Source organism: Tupaia chinensis, unplaced genomic scaffold, assembly GCF_000334495.1.
Source record: "Tupaia chinensis unplaced genomic scaffold, TupChi_1.0 Scaffold144255_1, whole genome shotgun sequence".
In the NCBI taxonomy this organism is placed as follows: domain Eukaryota; kingdom Metazoa; phylum Chordata; class Mammalia; order Scandentia; family Tupaiidae; genus Tupaia; species Tupaia belangeri.
Window position 1 is genome coordinate 3461543 of NW_006204113.1, and position 24900 is coordinate 3486442.

At 50.4% G+C, this 24900-nt stretch overlaps 1 protein-coding gene across 1 annotated transcript in view; it reads right to left on the reverse strand.

Moving 5' to 3' along the window:
* The window catches only part of SH3PXD2A (SH3 and PX domains 2A), a 309695-nt gene extending 284801 nt beyond the window's left edge, over positions 1-24894 (reverse strand). The window contains 1 exon segment of the mRNA XM_014583350.2: positions 24708-24894. Coding sequence (XP_014438836.2) covers positions 24708-24779 — 72 coding nt within the window. The 5' untranslated portion in view covers positions 24780-24894.
* Between the last annotated feature and the right edge of the window lie 6 nt (positions 24895-24900).

Here is a 24900-nt window from a genome sequence, read left to right on the forward strand (position 1 = left end):
TTTGAGAGGAGACTAGAGGAGAAGGGATTACAATATGGCCTCTGAGGCAAGAGTGAGAAATCACTTTTCCCCTCTCTGTCTCTCTTTGGTGAGTGCACCATCATATGAATATACCACAACTATTTACCTAGCCCCTTACATTGCTCCAAGTGGTAGCCATTAGGGTTATTCTCATATATTTCCTTCTCATCCTTCCCAAGCACATGGTAGAATTATGCTTCCTCAACAACTTGAAGTCGGGTATGACCAGGTAACTTCTTTGATGAATCGAATGTGTCACCTGCAGACAGAAGCACTTTTGAAAATTGAAGTATACTCCATATGCTGTTAAAGTCACCATTTTAAAGCGTACAGTTCAGTGTTTATAGTATATTCACAGACTTCCCACTACATCACCACTGTCTAATTCCTGAACACTTTTATCACCCCAGACAGAAATCTCATCTCAATGAGAAGCTACTCCTCACTGCCCCCTGCCTCTAGCTCCTGGAAACCACTGATCTCTGCTTCGTGCGCTGACCTGTTCTGTGCATTTCACGTAAATGGACTCAGACAATACGGGCCCTTTGTGCCTGGCTTCTCTCACTTTGCATAAAGTTTTCGAAGCTCATGGAGCGTGAACCAGCACTTCATTCTCTGGTATGGCTGGAGGGCACATGTGCCTCACAGCAAAAACAAAACAAAACAAACTCACAGACAGAAGACCTTGTCCATGTCTTCTGTGTGCATTTGAGAAAGGCAAGCATATACACTTAACCCCTGTGCCAAGGATAAGTACACTTTCAAATGACTATTTACTACCAAATTGGTTTTTTTTTTTTTTTTTTGAGAGGTTTTCGCTATAGGGCGTGTGCGCTCACCAGACAGACAGAGAGAGACAGAGAGACAGGAAGCGAAAAATCACCCCCTAGGGGGGATGGCCACGCCGCAATCCCTTCTCCTCCATTCTCCTCTCGGGATCTTGGGCACGCACGCACACATGCCCGGCGTGAGTTTTAAGCCACCCAGTCCAGGACACAAACTGCGGTCGACTACGTGGGAGTCCAGTGACATAGCCATTATGCTAACTACTGACAATTTGGTCCCCCCAAATTGTTTTCTAAAGTAATTTAACCTTGTAAACTCCTAACAGCTGTATGTGAGTGTTCCCACTTCCCCATATTCTTACCAACACTTGGTACTACTAGACGTTTTTTTTTTAGGGAGAGATTTTTGCTATGGGGCGCATACACTAGCTGGAGAGACAGACAGAAAGCAAGAAATCACCCCCAGAGGGGATGACCACACCGCAATCCCTTCTCCTCCACTATCCTCTCAGGCTCTTGAGCATGCACACACATGGGCCCGGCATGAGTTTTGAGCCTCCAGGTCTGAGACTCAAACTGCAGTCAACTACGTGGGAGTCCAGTGACATAACCATTATGCCATCCACTGGTCCCACTACTAGACTTTTTATCACGTGTTTCCTAACAGAGAATCATATTATTTCCTGAACAAAATTGTTAACTAGGATACTCAGGGTTATAGACTATTCCGAATATCTGGTGGCTGAACAGGTAGCCCTGTGTTGCATCTTTTGCCAATAATCAATATTTCAGCCTGCTGCCCAGCCATACCTAGGGAAAAATGGAAAATAATGCATAGTTCATGAACTGATACCACAGATCTCAAGGATCCACAACAATCTTCACTTCCCATTTCATGAATTTAGATACCGATGGCATAAGGGGAACAGATTAAATGTGAACTAACCTACCTGACAAACTCCAAACTCACGCATCCACGTCACTTCAATATGACATAACACTTCAATGACACTTCAATTTGGCCTACAAGAATAATGGCCCAAGTTCTCAAAGATACGTGGACATTTAGGGCAGCACTCTTGCTAGGGGATGTTAATATTGTTAGAAATCATGTAAATGTTCATTACCAGAGGATAGTTTTCTGAAATTTTAATTCCTTTCTATCTACCTTAGAACTGCCTTGGAAGTGAGATGATAAATTTCCCTGTCGTTTACGGTGGTTTTGGTTGCGATTCTATTACTTGCGGCTGAACACTTCCTAATGGACTTACTAGTTTTGCATCGGACCAGCTCTAGGGAGAGGAAAAACAAACGCAGGAGAACTCCAGAGCACTTGGCAACTTCCCCAAGAGAGAAGTCCCATGACCCTGTGTCTCAAGGGAAGAGAGGCTGACGGGGAACCCAGCAACTTTCACCAGAACTTGGTAAGACGGTTAGGGAGTTAGTCAACCTTCAAAACAAACTGCGTCTCTCCCCACCCCCTCCCGGAAAGAGAGTCCCTGGGGAACAGCACAGGCCCAGTTTCCACCCCTCCCCCCAGCCTCTGGCCAGGCCCAGGGAAGTAATGGGAATAAACTGCAGTCCAGTTCCACATTTACTGCAAGACCCAGCCCTGGCCAGCTCCGGGTGCTGGAGCAGGGGAGAAAATCCCCCTATGCAGGGCAGGGAGGGAAAGGGTTCCAGTGGGGCCTGTGCTCAGGGGCCAGCAGCTCCCCAGGGCTGTGCTCGGGTCTGTGCCCAGGACTCTCTGACACCTCCGGGAGCAAGTCGTGCTCGCCCAGCGCTAACCCAAGGGCTGATGGGAGATGAACGTGTTTTGCCAGTGAGAGAAGCCGGTCATCAAAGCCCAAACTGGGCATGCCTCCGTGTATCTGAAATGTCCAGTCCACACAGGTGGAAAATGGATTCGTGAATTGCCAAGGGGGGGTGTCAGTGAGGGCTTGGAGGTGATGACTAAAGGGTACAGGATTTTGGGGGGGTTATAAAAATGTTCTAAAATTGTGATGGCAGCTGCACAACTCTGAATATTCTGAAAACCACTGGCTTATACACTTGAATGGGTCAATTGTACAGTGTGCGGGTTAAATCTCAATGAAGCTGTTACGTAAAAAGAGAGGGGCCTAACAGCATGGGTGAGGGCTGGCTGCAGCTCGGTGAGGGTGCCAAGCTCCAGGGCGCCCCGTGTTCCGACGGTCAGCATCGCTCTCGCGCGTGCGCCAGGCGGCAGCTCCTGAGCCGGTGCTACTTCATTATCTCCATTTTACAGATGAGGAAAACTGAGGCTCAAGGAGATTAAGCAGTTTACCCGAAGTCAAGCAGCTGGTGGGAGATTTAACTTGCTCCAGAAGCCCTGCTGTCCGTACCCAGCGCCCGACACCACCCCACGCTAATCCGGGTCTGCACAGCCAAACCAGCACACACGGGTTTGCTGCTTCGGCTGCCTGGAGTGAACCTGCCTCCTTCCCAGATTTGTCCTTGGCTGATGTCAGAGGCACTTGGTGAGGGGGGGATCTTTACAGTTCTGGAGGACAGTCGGGAACTGTTCCAAGGAATTGTCTAGAGTTGCCAAGCCAGCTGGACACCAGGACACCCTCTCCCAAGCTCTGGGAATCAAAGGGCATCTGAGCCTCAGGCCAGGAGTAAGTCCCAAATGCCCCACAGAGTCACATCTGGGGTTGCAGCATCTGTGGGATTTCCCTCTGCTCTGCTGTGAGCTCTCACGGGTGGGAGCAGCCAGGCAACCCCGGTGGCCCACAGCCTCTATCTGCCAAGAACTCAGCGATGATGAAATGTCCACTCTCAATTTCAGGAATCCAGAAGGGGAGAGGTCTGTCTCTCTGCCCGTTCCCTTATCCAAGGTTGAATAACTCAGCAGGTAATGCGAGCAGATCTGCCCTGCCTGTCCCCTACTCCTGGACAGGTAGCCTCGGGAAGGAGACTGCCGTTTGCTCACAGGGCATGCAAACTGGGTAAGGGCCTCACCCTACTGGCACATCTGCAGGATCTTCTCCTTGCAGCCAGGAGCAGGGAAGTCCAGGGCTTCTTTTTCTTTTAGAGGTTTTTGCTATAGGGTGTGGGCGCTCACCAGACAGACAGAGAGACAGAGAGACATCACCCCCCAGGGGGGATGGTCATGCCGCAATCCCTTCTTCTCCATTCTCCTCTCGGGATCTTGGGCATGCACGCACACGTGCCCGTCGTGAGTTTTAAGCCACCGGGTCTGGGATGCAAACCGCGGTCAACTACGTGGGAATCCAGCGACATAGCCATTACGCTAACTGCTGGTCCCATTCCAGGGCTTCTTGAGCTTTCCCCCATCCCTCCCCAAGCCTCCCTTGCTTTTCCATGGCTTCTCCCCGACCTCCGCACTCCAGTGGCTCACTTTTCTCCTAAATCAAATCAGGCGTTCCCAACACGCCTGCTCCTGCACCCCAACCTCAAGGCCTTGCTGCTCCCGCACTTCTACCTGCTTGGCCTCCTACCAAGGCTGGAAGTCATGCTTCTAGAGCAGGTGCCCTGGGCAGAGGGAGGTCCACGCACAGAGCACGGGCAGCTAGGCAGCTTTCACGGGCAGGAATGGTATGACAAAGGAGCAGAGGGGGTTGCTGGTGTGTGTCACCTTGCACCTGAGCAGAGAGGCCAGCAGCCCCTGACCTCTGAGCCACGTCCCGACTTACACTGTTCCTCCCAGCCTGACCTGTGAAGATACTGAATTATCTCTAAGTCCCTTGTTTGTTTCTTTCTTTCCAGGGGCAAGTCTATATAAGGTCAGATTCCCGTGTTTCCATGCCCGGCTTCTCGGTCCCGTTTGCATTGACTGAGACCTTTCCTGGTGGGCCTCTAGAAGCTGTTGTGCTTGTCAAGTATTCTTCACCCTATGTACCCCGACTCGCTCGGGAAACTGCCCTCTTAGTAGCAAACGACCCACATTGAACGAAGTTTATTTCTGACTCCTCTGTAATGAGAAGCCCAGAAACCTCCAGAAAGATAGCACAGCCTGGAGACCTTGCTGTCATAGACAGTTCTCTATCTTTGTTCCACCACTTTCTTTAGAAGTTTGCTATCTTGGTTGGGTTCTTCCCAAGGCAGACCCTAAGAAAGAACTCTGGGTGCAGGATTTTTTTTTTTTTCTTGGAGAGGTTTTGGCTATAGGGCACATGTGCTCACCAGAAAGACAGAGAGAGACAGAGAGACAGAAAGTGAGAAATCACCCCCCAGAAGGAATGGCCACACCACAATCCCTTCTCCTCTTGGGATCCTGGGCACGCACGCACACGCGCCCGGCGTGAGTCTAAGCCACCGGGTCTGGGACTCGAACCGTGGTCGACTACATGGGAGTTCAGCAACATAGCCATTACACTAACTGGTCCCTGGGTGCAGGATGTTAACTCCCATCCTTCTCGGTTGGAGAACAGCCCCCAAAGGATGACAACTTGCCCCTCCCCTCTACCCCTGGCCTTCCTCAGGTACACATGCACCTGCTTGGACAGAGCAAGCTTGCCCGGTGCCAAGGAACTGCAGAGTGCCCTGACACAGAGCAGCAAGGTGGGCAGAGAGGCAAGGAGGTCAAAGGCTGGAAGGGAGCTGTCCACCTGCTGGATACCACAGGGAGAGCCCAGGTGAGCCCAGGGCTGGGGACCGGGTATCAACAGTGCCCACCACACCTTCTGATGTCTCGGGCCCTGTCTCAGCTTTTCCTCAAAGGTGACACAGTCAGGAGACCTGCAGCACTTCCAAGCAGGATCCCATCAGAGGAGGTGCCCATAATGTAAGCAACTGGTTTGGCAAATGGGATACTGCCGGGTCAGAGGAAGACGCGCTCCCATCTGCACCCACAGCTCTGCTGCACTGAACAGCAGGCGCTGCTCGGGAGAGGAAAGAGGTGGACTGTCATATTCCAGGCTGGAGCCCACCAACCGGAAGCCCTGGTTCCCTGGCCAGGCCTTGTGACTGTATGAATGGCACCCCGAAAGGGAGTGACCACTGGATGCTTGTGTTCTCACAGCCACCCTACAAGGAAGTCACACGTGTGGCCAGATGAGAACGTGGGCTGAGGGAGTCACGCAGTGGCCCACAGAAACTAGGCCCCCAGCCTAGCTAGGAAATGGAGGGGCCGGCGGCATCCAGTCACCTGTCGGTCTGAATCTTTGCACTTGCCCTTCCTCTGGCACACACCACAGGCTCCATCCAAGATGCCTCTGTCACAGCCACCATGTGGTCCTCTCACAGGTTCTAAATATATAACCGGCAGGCCCCAGAGGCTCTGGGCTGATGGGAAGCAGACTCCACCTGCCGCGTGGGCTCAGATAACAGCAGTAACACTCACGTAGCAGTAACTCTGCACCAGGCACCGCCTGCAGTGCTTTCTTTCACTGTCAGCATCTCATTTCATCCTCCCAAGAGGCCTATCCTCATTTTAGAGGAGAGGAAAATGAAACACTGAGAAGTTAAGTGACTTGCCGAAGCCACACAGCAATAAATGGTAAAGGTGCTAGGATAACTCAGGCAGTCTGGGTCCAGTGGCCCTGCTCTGAACTACTCTGCTACCCTGCTCCTTCTCCTCTCTGTCAGAAGGTGGCATCTCCAAATGTTGGGAATGGAACCACCACGCCCCCTCTCCTTGGACAAGAATTAACAAAGCCTGGGACACACAACAGCAGGCCCTGCCACCTCTCTTAAAGGACTAGGCTCCTGGGAAGACCATGCAAATGCTCTGTCCTGAGTGGGGCTCTTCACCGGGGGATATGGGTGCCCAGAGCAGCAGCTGGAACCATGGCCCGATACAATTGAGGCCAAGTGCTTCTGTTTCTCGTTCTGAGAATGGTAACTTTTCCTTTCAGAGGCTCTAAAGGAGTTTCCCAGTGCAATCTGTTCCAAAGAGAAGGTAAACACAATGGAAAAGCCAAAGATAGCAAGAGTTTCCCAGTCTACAGTCAGAGAGAAGCCAAAGCGAGCTAGCCCACAGCTGCTGGCCACGGGCAAGCCACAGAAATCACACAGAAGAACATCTTGGTGTTCGCATATCGCAAAGATAACTGTTCAACCCCGTTCGGGATCTGCTCCCCAGTGGAAGGCGGTCCTGGGCGGCAGACACGGCCTTCTTTCCGTTCACTACATTACATCAGCAAAACTACTGCCAAGTGGAGTAGAAATCCCAATTCTTCTTTTTCATGCTTAACCAGTTCCACCACCAACTCTCGCCCCTCAAGTGGAAGTTCTGATTACAGAGTGGAAACAAAGCCAAGTGAATTAGATCAGCAGCACAGATCCAAAAGCCAGGTTCAGAGAACAATAACTCGAGGCCAGCAGGTGGCGTGGAGGTTGGGGCGCTAGATTCCGACATGGCTGACCATGGTTCAGGTCCCGGACTTGGCGGCTTGCTTTCTCTTTCTCTCTCTGGGTCAAATTATAAAATAAATAATAATAACAAATTAAATAAATAATTCTTTTAAAAAAAGAACAGTAACTCTGTCAACTCTTGAATATGCACATGCAATTCTTTGGGGGGATATTCTACCTTATCCAACGAGGGGAGCACACATTGTCCCATTCACTGAGCTCTTACTCTGTGCCTGGCTACACAGCTCCAGAGTGGAAAAACAGGGATTCAGATTAGGCGGCATGCTTTCAACGACAGCATTGCTGCCTGGACAGCACTGTCTTACCCCTCATATCATCCTGACATAGATACTGTTAGCTTTTATTTACTTATTTATTTATTTTTTGAGAGAGAAATTTTTGCTATAGGGTACATATGTTTGCAGGAGAGACAGAGAGAGACAGAGACAGAAAGCAAGAAATCACACACACACACACACACACACACACACACACACACCCGCCCAACAGGCAGGATGGCCATGCCACAATCCCTTCTCCTCCACTCTCCTCTCAGAGAGGAGAGGCGTACACATCAGCATAAGTTTTAAGCCTCTGAGTCTGGGACTCAAACCATGGTTGACTATGTGGGAGTCCAGTAATGTAACCTTTACACCATCTGCTAGTCCCCCATTAGTTGCTTTTACAAAGAAGGAAACTGAGGCTCTGAGTTCAGCTACCTGCCCAAGGTCACCAGCTAAGTGAGAGAGCCAGGAGCCAGACGATGTCAGACCCAGAGCCTGAGTTTGCAACCACTGTATGCACATGCCTCTCTGTAGGGCAGGAAATGACGGTGCCAGTGGTGGCCAGGAGGCCTGAGAGAGGGCATGCCAGGGCACACCAGCTGGCCAGCAAAGCAGGCTCCATAGAGCAAAGCCAAAGGGCCCCAGCGCCGCATGTCATCAAACTCAAAAGGGCACGGCCAAGCAAGAGTCTGGGGCTGTTGACGAACTGGCAGCCGGCAGAGAGGATGGAGCCAACAACAGCTGCTGTTTATTTTGGGGCCAGGGGACAGAGAAAAGGACTAGTTAGGGCCCATCTCATTCCAACAATAAACTGAACAGGGTGGGGGGAAAGGGGTTGCCCCTTCTAACCAAAGCAACAGTCCTGGCTCAACAGGTGGCCTTAGCTGAGAACTGAATGGTCTAGGTGTCAGAAACATCTTGCCAGACACCCTAATCCAGCCTCCACCAACAAACAGTGTCCCCAGCCCAGCCCCCAGCCCAGCCCATGCTCTGGACTTGTAAATGGCCCAGGAAGAAGAGCACATAGGGCAAAGCCACCCCCTGTGGTGTCAGGTTCCAGGAACAAATGGCTTTTCCTGTCTCCAGTCTGGGCGAAGAAGGAGGGACTGCTCACACTTGCCACCCATGCCTTTTGTTCCCTCACCCTTACACTTGTTAACTCCACTCTTGCTGAGTGGAGGGCACGGAAGGATGAGCATATTGCACGGAAGAAGGATGAGTGTCTTGCACGGAAGGCCTACAGAGGGCCTACCTTGGCTCAGGCAAAGCTGGCTGGTAGGATTCCCATGAAGGCTAAGGAGCAAGACATGTGGCTCTGAACCCCGCTCTGCCTCTTCCTAGTTGGTGACCATCAGCAAACTAACCTCTCTAGGACTAGCAGGAGGCTGGGTGACTAAGGCGGCTAGATCCCACATGGCCTACAGCGTGGTTAGAGTCCTGAACCCTGCGACTTAGAAAACTCATTAGGTAGGGGCTAGCAGATGGCCTAGTAGTTAAGGCACTAGACTCCCACATGGTTGATCACAGTTCAAGTCCTAGACCAGGTAGCTTGAAACACACAGGGCACGAGTGCATGTGTTCCCAAAATCCCAAGAAAAGAATGGAGGAGAAGGGATTGCTGTGGCCACCCCCTCGGGGGTGATTTTTCACTTTCTCTGTCTCTCCAGCAAGCACACACACCCTATAGCAAAACGCTCTTAAACAAAACAAAACGATACAAAACAAACAAAAAAGAAAAGAAAGAAAGGATGGAAGGAAGGAAGGAAGGAAGGAAGGAAGGAAGGAAGGAAGGAAGGAAGGAAGGGAAAACATGTTAGGCACAAGTGCATGTGCACCCAAAATTTCAAAAGGAGAATGGAGGAGATGAGATTGCAATGTGGGAGGTGACTTCTCACTTCCCCTCTTCTCTCTCTTTCTCTCTGGTGAGCAAATTATTAAAAACAATAATTAACCACTCGGTGCCTCTATTCTCTCATCAGTAAAGTAGGGAACGTGACAGTGCTTACTCCGAAAGGTATTATAAGAATCCAACTGGAAGAACCACTTTCAGCATCATGCCGTGCACACAGTAGGTACAGAACTGATGTTCAGTGGATAAAACTCCCTACTGTGTGCACTGCCTTTGGGGCCTTGCAGTGCTATCCAAGACAGTGCTCAGGGGGACGGTGTTTCCCCAGGGGTCCCTCTTAGGGAGTCAAGGTCAAATCCCGAGCAATCCTTGGCAACTGCCCCAACTGCATTCTGGCCAGCACTGGCCTTCGACAAATCGTCGGGAGACCCCGCTGCTGCACAGCGCACACTGCCAAGGGCTGGGAGGGTACAAAGCTCATTTTGACCTCTTTCCCATCTGAGCCTACAGCCTACTGGTCTCACAAAGCTCACCCCTTTCCCATCTGAGCCTACAGCCTACTGGTCTCCCTTCACTCACCCTACTGCAGCCACATGGCCTGTTGCCTTTCTTGGGAACACTAGGCCCGAGCCTACCTCAGGGCCTTACCATAGCCATTCCCTCTCCATTGACAACATTTCCCCAGTTACCCACATGCCTCACTTCCCTGCCACCCTCCAGTCTTACTCAAAAGTCACCACATAGCCAGGCTGTCCCTGGCCACCCTCAATAAAATAGCACAGTGCCATCCATCCATCCCCGCCCACCATCACCAACGGTCCTGTCTACCTCATCCCACTTTAATTTTCTCTATCGTGTTGACCCCCAGCTAATACACTATACATTTCATGGATCTTGAGGGTCTGTCCGCTATGTCTATTACCAGAATGTCACGTTCTAACAGAGAGAGATATTTATCTGCCCTGCTGTGTCCCCAGGACTCAGCACCTAGCAAACACCCAAATACTGATTGAATGACTGACTGATTGAAAATGGGAAAGTATCAGTTACTAGAATCTGAACCACCCAGGACCATTCTTGGCAAATGTTCAATGAAAAGTGAAACAATAAACATAAGAATCCATAGACAGGAAACGTCATTTTAAGATGTGTGGTCAGGGAAGCATCTGAGAGGAGGCAGAAATGAGCAAAATCGTGAAGGACGATCATCATGACAACAGTCGCCATGTGTTAGACAGTATTATGTGCCAAGCACTGCGTAGACGGGCGAGGTAGTAGTCCTATTATACCCCCTTTACAGAGAAGGAGACTGAGGCCATGAAACTGACAAAGGGAAACAAGCTAATGAGAGGCAGGGCTGCGATGCACAACCAGCTGCCGAGCCTGAGCCCCTGGAGCCGAGGCCGTCCTCGCCCTGCCCGCACTCTCTTGCCCTCAGCTTCCAACTGCTGGCACCCAATCTCCTAGTGAGCGGCCGCGCTGGTTTCTAGATTCAGCAAGCATCAGGCTGAAAGCACCGGGGAATTCAGCTACTCCTGCTTCCAGTCCAGGCCGCACCACCTCCAGACCCACGGAGAGGATGTAGAGCCCCTGGCAACCCAACGTTCTGAAGGGCCAAGCCTTCACAAATGGCTCTGGACAAAAGTTCGAGGGGAATAAAAGTCTGAACTTCTGGGGCTGGCAGGTGGCATGGTGGTTAAGGGTGCTGGAATCCCACATAGCTGACCATGGGTCGAGTCCCAGAAATGGCGACTTGCTTTCTCACTTTCTCTCTCCCTCTCTTGCTCTTGCTCTGTCTCTCTCTGGTCAAATTAAAATAAATAAATAAAGCTAAATAAAATCATTCTTTTTAAAAAAGGAGAGGAGAATGGAGGAGAAGGGATTGCACTGTGGCCATCCCCCTGGGGGGTGATTTCTCACTTTCTGTCTCTCTCTGTCTGGCCAAGGGCACACATGCCCTATAGCAAAAACCTCTCCAATAAATAAATAAATAAAAATAATTTTTTTAAAAAGGATAAAGTCTGGGCCAGCAGGTGCATGGTGGTTAAGGGCACTGGACTCCCACATGGCCGATTGATTCGAGTCCCAGACTTGGTGGCTTGGCTTGCTTTTTCACTTTCTCTCTCTCTCTCTCCCTCTCCTTCTCTACTTAACTTAAAAGTGAATAAATGGATAAAGTTAAATAAAATAATTCTTTTTTTTTAAAAAAAAAAAAAAAAAGAAAGTTTGAACCCCCAAACAGAGGCCAGATCTTGCCATAGATTCGTTCGCAATAGCAAGTTTGCTATCACATCCCAGCGAGCTCTAGACATACCCTGTGTGAACAGAGGGGCTCCCTTCCTCAGAGGGGAAGGTCAGAGTGGGCAGGTGGCCTGGGGATTAACCCAGATCCTTGAACATTTCTTCCGGGTTTTCTGGTTTTGTTTCTAATTTTTGCCAGACAGTGCTGGAGAGAAAAAGACAGAGAGGGAGAAGGAAACTGAGGAAGCACCCACCCCCAAGAGGGTGCGGTTAGCTGCCATCCTTTCTCTATTTCTCTCTCAATTTGGGCTTTGGGGTACATATGCACAAGAGTCTGGCATGGGACTCAAACCACAAAGCCAGCCATGTAGGATCCAGTCACCTAAGCGCCAAGCCAAGGATTGGCCCCAGACCCTTGGAGTTCTATCCTGTACCCTTGTGACAAGCTCCTCAGCCCTGCCCCAGTCTTCCAGGAAGCTGTTAGCCAAGGGCATCTATAAAGCTCCAGGTCTTTGGTCTCATAGGAAGGCCCTCCGCACTACACTGCCTGTTGGTTCACCCCTTTCTTTGGGACCCAGGGCAATGCTCCGTGTTCCGTACTCCCAGATCTACAAACCGAGGCCAAGAGCCCTTTGGCTGTGTGGAGCAACCACAGAGACCAGAGTTTGGCAGAGGGAAGTCCAGGTGGAAAAAAGACAAATGCGGCGAGTTCTGCCACTGGTGGGAACATCGAGGTTGGCCAGAAGAAAAATGAGGACTTCTGACTAGTAACCCCGCCTTCTGGAGAAACCCCTCAAATCTCTAGGGAGCATCCCATGTACATCACAGGCTTGTCTCAGAGACCTGGGTTGAAGCCCTGGCCACTGACGGGCTGGGGTGCTGCACTTCTCTGAGCCTGTTTCCTTGTCTATAAAACACAGAAAGTGACCGGGGCTGCGACACTAGATGAAGAGCCCTAGCGCAGCGCCTGCACCTAGAAGAGATCCCACCCAGACACACTAACTCCACACTCGCCTGCCCGGGAATCATCAGAAATCACCAAAGAGAGGCGATTGCTTTTCTCAGGTTGCCAACAAGTGATGGCCAAAGTAAATACTTAACCTCGGCTCCGAACCAAAGCTCAGACATTGTTCTGACACAGACCCTAACTCTGAGAAAGAAGGATCAGCCTGGCAACCCACTGGGCTTAGACCAGCAGAAATCTTGGCCATCCACCCCCGAGAACCTGCCCTGGTGACAAGTGACCATAGCCCTGCTGATGCCAGGCACTGGTGCTGAGGGCTCGATTAATCGATTCCGGCCCGGGAGGCAGCATTCAGGAAAGGGCTTCTCTTTCTCAGTCTGGCTACCATCACCATGCCAGGCCAGCTAGGCCGTCTCTTCTGTCACAGGGAGAAATTCTCCCACACAGGCAAGTCCCTAAAATAGCCTTTTGGGTCTGGGCCATCAGGAAACGAAATAAAGCTGGGTCAGGCTTGGGCCTACTGTGAAAAGAGTTTGCAAAGCAGCTGCTTCAATTGACAAGGGCAGTCCCTGTACACTCCAAACCCTTAGGTGGGCCACAGCAGCCGGCAGAGCTTCCACCAAGGAGCACCTTCCACAGGAGGACAGCACCTTGGGTTGACAGAAGCTCCCACACCAGGGCAGTGCCGGAGTGGGACCAAGGGGCTAAGGCACAGCGACAGAGGAATACAGGCACAGACGGGAGAGAGTCGAACACGCCTGGGGTTGTACTTTGCTAACAATACAACCTATACTTTCTTTTTTAAATTTTATTTATTTTATGTATTATTATTTTTAAAATTTGCTATAGGGCACATGTGCTTACCAGAGAGAGAGAGGGAAAGTGAGAAAGCAAGCTGCCAGGTCTGGGACCAGAACCGTGGTTGGTCATGTGGGAGTCTAGGCACCCTCACCACCATGCCACCTGCTGGCCCCCAACTACACTTTCTAAACCCTGGTCTCCACATGAGTCAAACAGCACTTAAAAAGCACATCTTTGTCCCTGTGGGAGGGCCCCAGGCTCAATCCCGGAGACCTCCCTGAGTATGTTGTCATGCGCACATCCTGTGACCTGGGACTGAGGCTAGGAACCAATCACAGCATCAAGACTCTGTTATTTGTGCTGTCTCTCTGTCTCTCCTGCCGTGGAAGAAACAAATAAACTTTTTTTAAAAGGATTCTTTTTTGTTTTTTGGAGAGGTTTTTGTTATAGGGCACATGTGCTTGCCAGAAAGACAGAGAGAGACAGAGAGACAGTAAGCGAGAAATCACTCTCCAAGGGATGGCCATGCCACAATCCCTTCTCCATTCTCTTCTTAGGATTTCAGGTATGCATGCACACGTGCCCAGCATGAATTTTAGCCACCCGGGCCAGGACTCAAACCACGGTCAACTACATGGGAGTCCAGCGACATAGCCATTACACCATCTGCTGGTCCCTTAAAAGAATTATTTTATTTAACTTTATTTATTTATTTACTTATTTTGATTTGACCAGAGAGGGACAGAGAAAGAGAGAGGGGGGGGAAGTGAGAAAACAAGCCACCAGGTTCAAGACTCAAACCACGGTCAGTCATGTGGGAAATCCAGCGCCCTTAACCACCATGCCACCTGCCAGCCGTGGAAACAAATAAACTTTTAAAACTATATACCTTCAGGGACAAGCAGTTAGCATAATGGCTATGTCGCCGGACTCCCATGTAGTCGACCGCGGTTCGCGTCCCAGACCCGGTGGCTTAAACTCATGCCGGGCGCGTGTGCGTGCATGCCCAAGATCCCGAGAGGAGAATGGAGGAGGAGGGATTGCGACGTGGCCATCCCCCCTGGGGGGGTGATTTCCTGCTTTCTGTCTCTCCGTCTCTCTCTGTCTGTCTGGCAAGTGCACACGCCCTATAGCAAAAACCTCTCAAAAAAAAAAAAATATATATATATATATACCTTCAGGGCTGCATTGGGACCAGAGATCATAAATCAATGACCTGGTAGTGTTTAGCACAGAACAGGAATCCGCGATGTGGTCGCTACGATGATGGTGATAATGCAGTATAAGCCAAGGCTCCCTGACTATTGCCAAGTGAGAATCTTCTCCCCCCCAAAAAAGGACAACAGTAAGGGCTCTACCAGGGACCATGCAGTGATGGGTAAAAGTGCAAACCCGCCCACACCCCATCAACCCCTCACCTCGCCTGGGACTCCCACAGGCTGATGATCAGCAAGGGGCAGCATCCACCCCTTCTTTGTCCCTGGGAGTTGTGGGTCAGATCTGATAAGAGTGAGCAATTTCCCCCAGGTCGGGGAAGTTCGCCCTCCAGGGATCCCAGAGACAGTTCAGACAGCCCAGGGCCCAGCAGCATAGCGGGTTCAGACTCATTCACACAGAGGAAGGGATTCTGCCCACAGCCCGAGGTGCCTCCCTCAGGCTTGGCAAGGGAGGCTTCCTCACCTGCCAAGGGGAAACGATCACAAAGGGCCAGGAAAAGCAGTCAGTGCAGGGGCAGGAGGCACAGCTGTGTCCCCTCCGCTAACTCAGGTGCCTGGATGTCACTTCCTCCCCTCAGGTAACAGCGGGCAGAGACGGAACTGTATGTTCACAAAAGATGATAGGTTTGGAAAGAAGCAGCAATGTCTATGGGGCACAGAAGTCAAGACAGCTGGATCATGTGGCGGACTGCATGTTCGGGTCCCAGACCAGGCAGCTTTGAAAAACACCCGGCACATGTGCATGCCCAAAATCCCTAGAGAAGAATGGAGGAAAAGAGGGTGCTGCAAGGCCATTCCCCCATCCACCCACCCCGGAGGGTAGTTTCTCACTTTCCCTCTCTCTTTCTATCCCTATCTGGTGAGTGAATATGCCCTGTAGCAAATTTTGTAAAAAGGAAGCAGCAAAGTATAGTACCAAGAAGTATTTTTTTTTGAGAGGGTTTTGCTATAGGGCGTGTGCGCTCGCCAGACAGACAGAGAGAGACAGAGAGACAGAAAGCGAGAAATCACCCCCCGGGGGGATGGCCACGCCGCAATCCCTCCTCCTCCATTCTCCTCTCAGGATCTTGGGTACGCACGCACGCACACGTGCCCGGCGTGAGTTTTAAGCCACCGGGTCTGGGACGCGAACTGCGGTCGACTACGTGGGAGTCCAGCGACATAGCCATTACGCTAACTGCTGGTCCCCCAAGAGGTGGTTTTCTAAAAGATGTCTTCAGAGAGAGCCCAGATGTTCCCCAAGTCAACCCTGGCAGCCAGGTTTCTCAGTGGCTATGCAGACGAACCCTGTTTAGAAATTCTCCAGGGATTCAAGAGCAGCTTTTTATAAAGTCCTTTTTATAAAGTCCTCTCTCCCCAAATGATTAAGAAACCAGATCAGGTAATCAGTGAGTTCCTCACGCAGCGATTGTCTCTGGCTTTAGTGCTTTCCACCCTTCCCTCTGCAAGGCAGCCCCAAAAGGAAGCAGTCACCCCATTTTCTAGATGGGCAGATGGAGTTCTAGAGTACGTGGAAGCTCCTGACTTGAGAACCCAGTGAGCTGGGCCTCAAGTTGAACCTCCTCGGTTCAATCAATATGTTACCTATTATTTTTATTATCACCTTTTCCTTAAAGAATCAGGCTCCTTGGAGTACCTGGGAGTGTAGCAGAGCGTACAAACAAACCAAAAGGTAGTTCGAGCTATTGCATTTGAAACGAAAACAAGTTCGGCAAGATCCTGAAGTAGAAGGCAACGTGAGTGTGAATGTTTCAGATGACAATGAGATTACAAAGATACCAAGCTCCCTTCAAACTGCTGAATATTAGCTTCCAGACCCTGGGTAGATGCTTCTGTCTCGCCACCAGGTAAGTGTGGTTGGAAAAGACTCTGCCATGAAATACCAGGGCCCTTCACTGGTGAAGACCTAAAGCAGCCCCACTTCCCTCCCTGCTGTTCCCTCTTCTCCTTCTCAAGAGCCAGCAGCTTTTATGGGGCAGCCTGATTCTTGGGAGTAAGAGCTGTAAAGAGAAGGGCCTGAGACTTGGCTGGCCACCTAGAGCAGCAGTCCCCAACCTTTTTGGCACCAGAGGCTGGGTTTGTGAAAGTTTTCTAAGAACTCGGGGTGTGTGGGGAGAGGTTTGGATAATTCAAGAACAGATTACATTTATTGTGCACTTTTTTCCTATTTTCTGACACTGTAATACACAATGAAATCAGTATACAACTCCTCATATGGAGCGCACAACCGAGATCCCTTGTATGTGCAGTTCACAGTAGGGTCCGTGCTCCTGTGAGAATCTAAACCTGACACCGATCTAACAGGAGGAAGAGCTTAGGCGAGAATGCCAGCAATGGGGAGTGGCTGTAAACAGAGGTGAAGCTTCACTGAGCGGCCCACTGCTCACCTCCTGCTCTGCAGCCTGGGGATTGGAAGACCCCCAAACTAGAGTCCCCAAAGCAGAACTAGAAAGGGCTCTGTTCCAGCCACAGCTGCGAGAACAGTCCCACTACATAACAGATAATAGGCCCACTGGAAGGATCTCAGAGTGACCGTCAGCTCCCCTCAACTCCAGTCTTTGGGAGAAGAGGAAGGTTCTGAGTTATCTACCCAGTGAGCTCTGAATTCCCTATGCTGCCATTTGAGGTTCTCAGTAGCTAGCCTTGACCTTTCTGTCATCCTTCTCCCTCTCGTTCACCCTAGGTTTTGGCCAGGTTTTCCTTGCACCCTCCACCTTCAGAACTGCTTTGTTCTTCTCTTACAATGTCCTTCCCTTGGGACCAGCGCATGGCGTAATGGTTACATCGCTAGACCTGATGGCTTAAAACTCACGCCAGGCGTGTGTGTATGTGTCTCCAAAATCCCAAGAGGAGAATGGAGGAGAAGGGATTGCCGTGTGGCCACTCTCCCGGGAGGTGATATCTTGCTTTCTGTGTCTCTCTGTAGAGTATGCATGCAATGCACTATAGCAAAAATCTCTTTCTAAAAAAAAAAAAAAAAGAATGCCCTTCCCATTTTCCCATCTAAATCACACTCTTCCCCAGAAAAATCTTAATCACTCTCAAGGTACGTCAATAAAGCCTGCTTTCTCCAACCAGTCTCCCCTGAAGACTCCAGTTCGCTGACAGCTCCCTCCTCTAACTGCGTTAGGGCTTATTAACAATGACTACAGTAAATGTGGAGGTTGTGCTTTGCTCAGGCCGAGTGCTGTTCTAAGATCTATCTTTCCATTTAGGCACTCATTTCATCTTCCCCATGACCCCGTGAGCTACATCCTATTTGCCCCACATATTTTGTTTTTACAGATGAGGAAACCGAGGCACAGACATAAGTAACTTGCAGTGTGTCTCACGGCAGTGGAAACAGGAGTCCTGACAGGAATCCTAGAGCCAGGTGACCTCCGACAACAGAGCCTCACAGACATACCCCTCTCCTCAGGAAGTGCGTCTGGACTCATTTTCATGCCCTCTCTCCCTGACCAGCTTCTGATGGGGAAGAAAATGGCAAGCTCACACACTTGGGTGTCAGAGTCCACAGAGAGAAGCCCAGCCCTTCCATAAGATTACTCTGAGTGAGTCACAAAACTCTCTGATCCCCAATTTCCACATCTGTAAAATCTAACGCCAGTGGTATGGTGGTGAAGGCGGCTGGATCCCACATGGCCACAATGCAGTTGGAGTCCTGGACCTGCAGTTTGAAAAACACACAGGACATATGTGCATGCGTGCCCCAAATCCCAAAGACAATAGAGAAGGGATTGCAGCATGGCCATCCTCCCTGGGGGATAATTTCTCTCTCTCTGTCTGTCTGCCTCTCTTTCTCTCTCTCTTTCTCTCTCTCTCTCTGTCTCTCCAGTGAATGCACACACTCTATACCCAAAACTAAAAATAAATAAATAAAATAAAATTTTAAACCTACTATCTCATATTAATTGTTACAACACTCAAATAAAACCCCCTCTGAAAGGCGTCTTCTGCGCTGCCAGGTACGCAGGAGACAGGCAGATGTTAGCTCTTCTCCTCTCACTGTGCCTCTTGACATCCTGCCCGGACTCTGGTCAGTTCTGTACACACAGTGGAGCCTGAGTCCACCATGCTGACGTGATGATTTGCCTGGAGGCTATGCAGGGGTACAAGGGGACCTTCCTGCGCCGCCCTCGTGCCCGGGCCGCTGACCTGTTCATCCACCTGCCTGCCTGTGACTGAGTCCACCATAGGCAGGAGAAGCCTGGCCCAGGCTGCTCTGGGAATCCACCTCCTGAAACAGTGAACACCCTGTTGGGCGCTTCCATTATTTTTGGCAATTGTCATGGCAGAGAACATCTCTGGCCCTCACTCAGAGCCTATTCCGAAGCCAGAAGCTCTACCTCATTTCCCATTCACACCCCTTGTCCTTCCTGCCCTCTGAATCCCTGTCCTAATCTGTTAGCCCTTTCCTGGATTCTCAGAACTCAAGAGGAGCAGGTGTGACTACTGTATGTATAACTCAATTATTTTTTATTTTGTTTCATTAAGAGGCAAAGAAAAGAACAGCATTGCCTGTTAGACTTTTTCTGGCCAAGGAACAGTCCGGTCAGTGACTCAGGCTAAGGAAATTAGAAGGCAATTTCCAGGGAACTGCGGTGCAAACCCAAAGTCAGAAGTCCTAATAACACTCTAATTCAGAACCTCCCTGTCCGCTCACTCATGCTGGTCCCAGAATATCTCTCTGGAAAATGCAGCAGCTGGTGCTTATATTCCTGGAGCTAACACCAATCTCCTAGGACATCAGATAGGTTTATTTTTCCCTCCCCTTCCTTTCCCCTCCTCTCTGCCTGCCACCACACACGGTGATTCCAACCCTGATGTGTACCCCCTCTCTTCTTCCCCCCACGAAAAAAAAACACTCACTCAGATCTGAACAGGGCCATGTTAAATGGTTGGCTATGTTCCCTGCTCCAACGGTCTTAAAGGATGTGGTTGGTTGTTCCATGAGCATGGAGACCTCTCAGACCTGTGAATCACCCCTAGATCACTTCCCTCCCAGAAAGCTGTTCCCATGCATGTGCGTAAGCAAGGGAGACAGACACAAAGAGAGAGAACCGGCGAAAAGGATAACCCGTGTGTGGTGCTGACCTTGGCCTTACTCAGAGCAACTTCTCTCCCAACCCAGGCTCCTTCCCTTCTCCTTCCCACTTCCCAGGAGGCCATCATCGGATCCCAGTGCTCAACTCTAGGAGCCCCTCCAGGTCTGAACAGCTGCTCCATGTTTACCCCTTCTCTTGTATCCTGGGTGTTTTCCACGAGGCGTGGAGCCCAACTTCCCATCAGATTATGAACAGCTGGCCTTTACTTCTGCCTCTGCCTCAGTCTTTCCTTTTCTCTCAGCTTTACCTCCCGGGTCTTAAATGTGCTTTGGTGCATTGGGGACCAGGTACTGGGTAGACGCTCTACCCCAAATTATCTCAGGTTGACTTCCCGAAAGCTGTGGGAGAGTACAGGTGAGACCCAGAGTGATGGCCCAAGGTGGCACCACTAGGAAGTGCCAGAGGCAGGACTCAAACCCTGGTCAGTCCAACATCACTCATTCCATATTGTAACTGGCCCTAACAAAGATCATTTTCAGGCTGTAGTGGACATTTTAACTCCCATGGGGCTGGAAGCACCATCTAAAGACTTAGTGAGAAAAAAAAAAGGATAGAGAAATTAATGCATTTGGAGCCATTTCTAAAAGTGTAGCTCCCAGGGCCAAGGCCAAAATCTGTAATGATCTAAACACAGGGAAAATGTATTATTTCCACACGGTCAACCCTTAACTGATCACCCCAAGCATTACTGAGGACAAGAGATCATAGTGGATTTGGATTCACTGTACTCTTCTTGTCTTACAGTGACTTCCCTACTGCTGTCACAGCCTTATCTCCCTGCCCGTGGCAGGTGTCCTCTACAGTAGGGGTGTACTGGGTAGACGCTCTACCCCAAATTATCTCAGGTTGACTTCCCGAAAGCTGTGGGAGAGTACAGGTGAGACCCAGAGTGATGGCCCAAGGTGGCACCACTAGGAAGTGCCAGAGGCAGGACTCAAACCCTGGTCAGTCCAACATCACTCATTCCATATTGTAACTGGCCCTAACAAAGATCATTTTCAGGCTGTAGTGGACATTTTAACTCCCATGGGGCTGGAAGCACCATCTAAAGACTTAGTGAGAAAAAAAAAAAGGATAGAGAAATTAATGCATTTGGAGCCATTTCTAAAAGTGTAGCTCCCAGGGCCAAGGCCAAAATCTGTAATGATCTAAACACAGGGAAAATGTATTATTTCCACACGGTCAACCCTTAACTGATCACCCCAAGCATTACTGAGGACAAGAGATCATAGTGGATTTGGATTCACTGTACTCTTCTTGTCTTACAGTGACTTCCCTACTGCTGTCACAGCCTTATCTCCCTGCCCGTGGCAGGTGTCCTCTACAGTAGGGGTCCTTAAATACCACCCTACCCTGTTGTCTCACTGCCATACAGGCCTAGGCCTGACCTCCCTACCCAGACTCTCTATCTTACTTTCATATCCTGTTTTGGAGGTAAACTGACCTGAGTTTACCCAGATCTGCTGTGCCAGCAAGGAAACCCTAAACAATCTGGTGAACCTCTCCAAGTTTCAGATAGCTCATCTGTGAAAGGATCTCAAAGGATCAACCCCACAGTGAGCTACACTTGACGAACTATAGGAATCACATGAAAACATACATGTTGTGCTTTGGGCACCGTGGATGGTAACTGCTAACGCTCGCTATTATTTGCATTCTCTAAAGAGTCCTGTAGAAGATCAGAACATCCATGACTGGTATTTGTCTGAAATAAACAATCAGGAAAGGAAGTGACTGTGAAAGCACTACACCTCCCAGATCCAAACAGATATCATTTTGTGTTTGCTTTAGATAAATGAGCCTCTCTCCACCATGTGACTTAGCAGATGCCTACACATGAGTGTGAGTACAAAGAATTATACAGACCTGAACTTGGATCCTCATTGGAAAACTTTCAACTGGAAGAACCTATAGTTTGCATCCAGCATCATTAAGACTATTTTGAAGACAAGCAGTCTGAGACCAGATCCGGTTCACCAAGGTTCCCCAGGGACAGCTCATAAAAGCTAGAAGAGGAGCCTAGCTTCACACAGGGAGCCGACCGAAGCAGCAGCTGCTTGCCTCTCCCAACCCCACCCCAACCAGGGGTTGGCAGAGAGGAAGGAAGTCATGGGCTGACAGCACCATCCAGATGGAGGCTACTTGCCTGCCTTCCATGTACAGTCCAAAGCGTAAGACCCTCGTGTCTAGGCAGCCTCCCCCTCTCAGGGGGATGAGCACACCTTTTGCTGGATGTTCGGAGAGAACTTCTGCAGTGTGTTCCCCACATTCTTGGAGCCAGCAGAGCTCCTCCTGCTTGGGCCCCAAACCTCTCATCAGCTAGTTCCAGCTATCATGCACATCCCGTAAAACCTCTCAGCTCTGCAATTTACCAAACCACAGCCTCAGAATTCGCCATTAGTGGAGGAAAGACTGGAAGAAGCCATGCTTCTCCAGTGTAGAGGGTTTCCAGAACGTAGGCAACTTGGGTGCAGCATGTCCTGCCAGTTAACCACATCAGAGTGTCTGACCCAGAGCACTTGGGCTTCTGGTGTGTGGTGTGCGCCGTGCAAGGGCTAAGAGAGGAGGAGATCCTGAGTCTCAGAGGCCACAGCGTTCACCAGCCCATTCCTCCTACCACTGTTGGCCTCACTGGACCCTTTCCATTACTGGGCACCCCAATGTGTAGGAATTTCTCAACCACCAGATATTTGTCCTCCTGGTCAACCCCAACCAGACTTAGGGTACGCTCAATGAACAAAACCCAAACCATGGGCAAAATGCCAGTTAGAACTAGATGCTACAACGTACTGTATTGAAAATTATTTTACCCAATCCGGCTGTCAGTTTCCACATCTATGACATGAGAAGAGTTGAGCCAGATCACTCATCGGATCCCAGCAACTCCATAATTCCACAACATATGACACTTTCTCCACTCATTGTTTTTCAGAACCTTAGTTCAGATCTCTGCATGGCCCCATCTGTTCAGTGACATCACTCCCGGCTCCAAACATAATGTCATTGATTCTTATATAGGAAGCGGAGATGTCCTGGGACACACTTTGTCCGCAAAAAGAGAGGAAATGATCATGTGAAGGGAACCAGACAGGACTTCTTTTGTATTTTGCACAGAGAACAAGTTATTATCAATCTTAAACCCTCAAACCTTTCTTCCTTTTTTTGCCAGACCATTAATAGCTGCTTTTCAAAAATACTTTCTTAGTCAGAATCTCACCAATCATAAGCTACCATTTAATGAATGCTTGTTACATGCCAGGAACCGAGCGAAGTGCCTTCCACGGATGATCTCATTTAATCCTCCCGACAGCCCTATGAAGTACATACTATCATTAACCTCACTTTAAAACGAATAAACTGAGGCCCACGGAAGTTTAAATACTTTACCCCGGGTTACAGGGCTAGTTGCTGAGCCATCCTTTGAGCAAGACCTTCTTAAGTTCAGAGCCCCAGCTCCTAAATACCTTTCAGCACTGATGGCAGCTGGTCCCCAGCCTTGTTAGAAACGCTGTTGGTTTGTGACCAGTGTGCCCCTCATCTGTGACCTCAGGCATCATTGGTCAGAGCTAAAATCTGATGTTTCATCTAGAATCCAGAGCTGGAAACACACCTGACGGTCTCAGAGCAGAGAGTGCCTGCCATCTGTTGAAAGCAGTGCCAACCTCCACTGAGAACTAGAAGAGAGAACGCTTAAAACTTGGCCTGCAACATTTGGAAAAAGAGGTTAGGAAAACGGATTCAATAAGCCCTGGGAGGTGCAAACAGACTTGCATCTCTGGAGCAGGGTGACCACCTGGTGACCGAAGCCCTCCGAAAAGAGCTTTCTGGTAATGAGAGTCTGATGACACAATGAGAACGACCCTCTAACGATGTCAAGGAATATCCTCCACAGGCACCCACCTCCCTGCCTGGTCAGGAGCCAGCCTCCACAGTAACCTCCTTGCCAACCTGAGTCAGCCCCATTTGCTCTGCTGTAAAGAAGCCCAAAGTTCAGAGCTAGTGGTGATAAAGAGAGCAGCCTGAGCTGACGTTACCACAAACTTTCCAACGCGGAAATAAAGGTGGCAGAGATCAACCTGCACTCTGGGGCAGCACCCCAAGGCCTGCTTTAATTGTTCAAAGTTCTGCATCGAGCATTCTGAATAGGCCATGAAATGCCTAATTTGCAAATAAGATGCGCTTCTGCTGACCCGCCTCCTCTGTGCTTGGGAAACAGGGCTGTGGGTCTTTTCTATCTCAAGTGCAGGAGCATAGACAGGCGTCCTCAGGCGTCAAGGACACAAGTTAACTTCGACAGTGTGAAGGATGGGAAGACAGGAGTCGCTGAGATGAAAGAGGGACTGTCACTCAGGCACTGAGCTCGGGCCCAGTCAACCTTAGCTCTTCTCATTAAGTTGGGGGAAGGACGGGGGAGGGGCAGTCGCTGTTCCTCGGAGACCACAACAAACATTTGCCTCCTCGTGTCTGGAGATGGAGCATCACTTAAGAGGAAATGAACCCGGTTAAGGGTCACGTCCAGAGGAGGGATAAAAGGAAAAGCCACAATTCTCCTCACACCGACGGACACAATGGCTTTAAGGAGGAAATCAAAGCTCAGCGCCTAGGGTGGAGGTGGGGCAGGGGGCGCGGCAGCTTCCTTCGGCCCCCAGACCCGGGCCTAGGAGGGCAGCGACTGGGGAAGGCAGGAGGCGGAGCGCGGGGCGTCCTTCCCCTGGGCAAGCCTCCGAAAGCATCTCTGGCTGTGTGAGCGGGAGCTGCCCGCGCCCCCAGGGAGGCCCGGGAAGATGCTCTTTCCCAACGGAGCTGCTCCACGAGGGGGTGACGAATGCACACCCCTCCATCCATCAACGCTCAGGCGGACAGATGACTTCACCGTAGTAACAGACAAGGGCAGCCACTTGCCAATTCCAAAGCCAAAAAAAGAAACCGGGGAGGGGGGATGGAAGCTTCCTGGAGATCACAGACCTGCGAAGGAACCCCAGAGGCCAGGGCTGCCCAGTGGGCACTCAACTGCGGGTCTTAACTGCCAGGAGGGGCGAGGGGCCACCTCGTGCCCCTCCAGGGAATCTCTGGCAACCCCCGCAAGGGGACCAGTACTCACATAGTGTTTGGAAGGGTTCCTTCGCTTCTCCACGTCCACCACGGTGGCATCTTGCACGCAGTAGGCGAGCATCTTCCCCACAAAGCGAGTGGCGCCCCCCGGCGGCGTCACCTTCTCATCCCGGCCGGGCTCCGGCTCCTTCAGCTGCCCAGGTCCCCAGGACCACCACCACTCCGACCCTGCGCGCCAACAG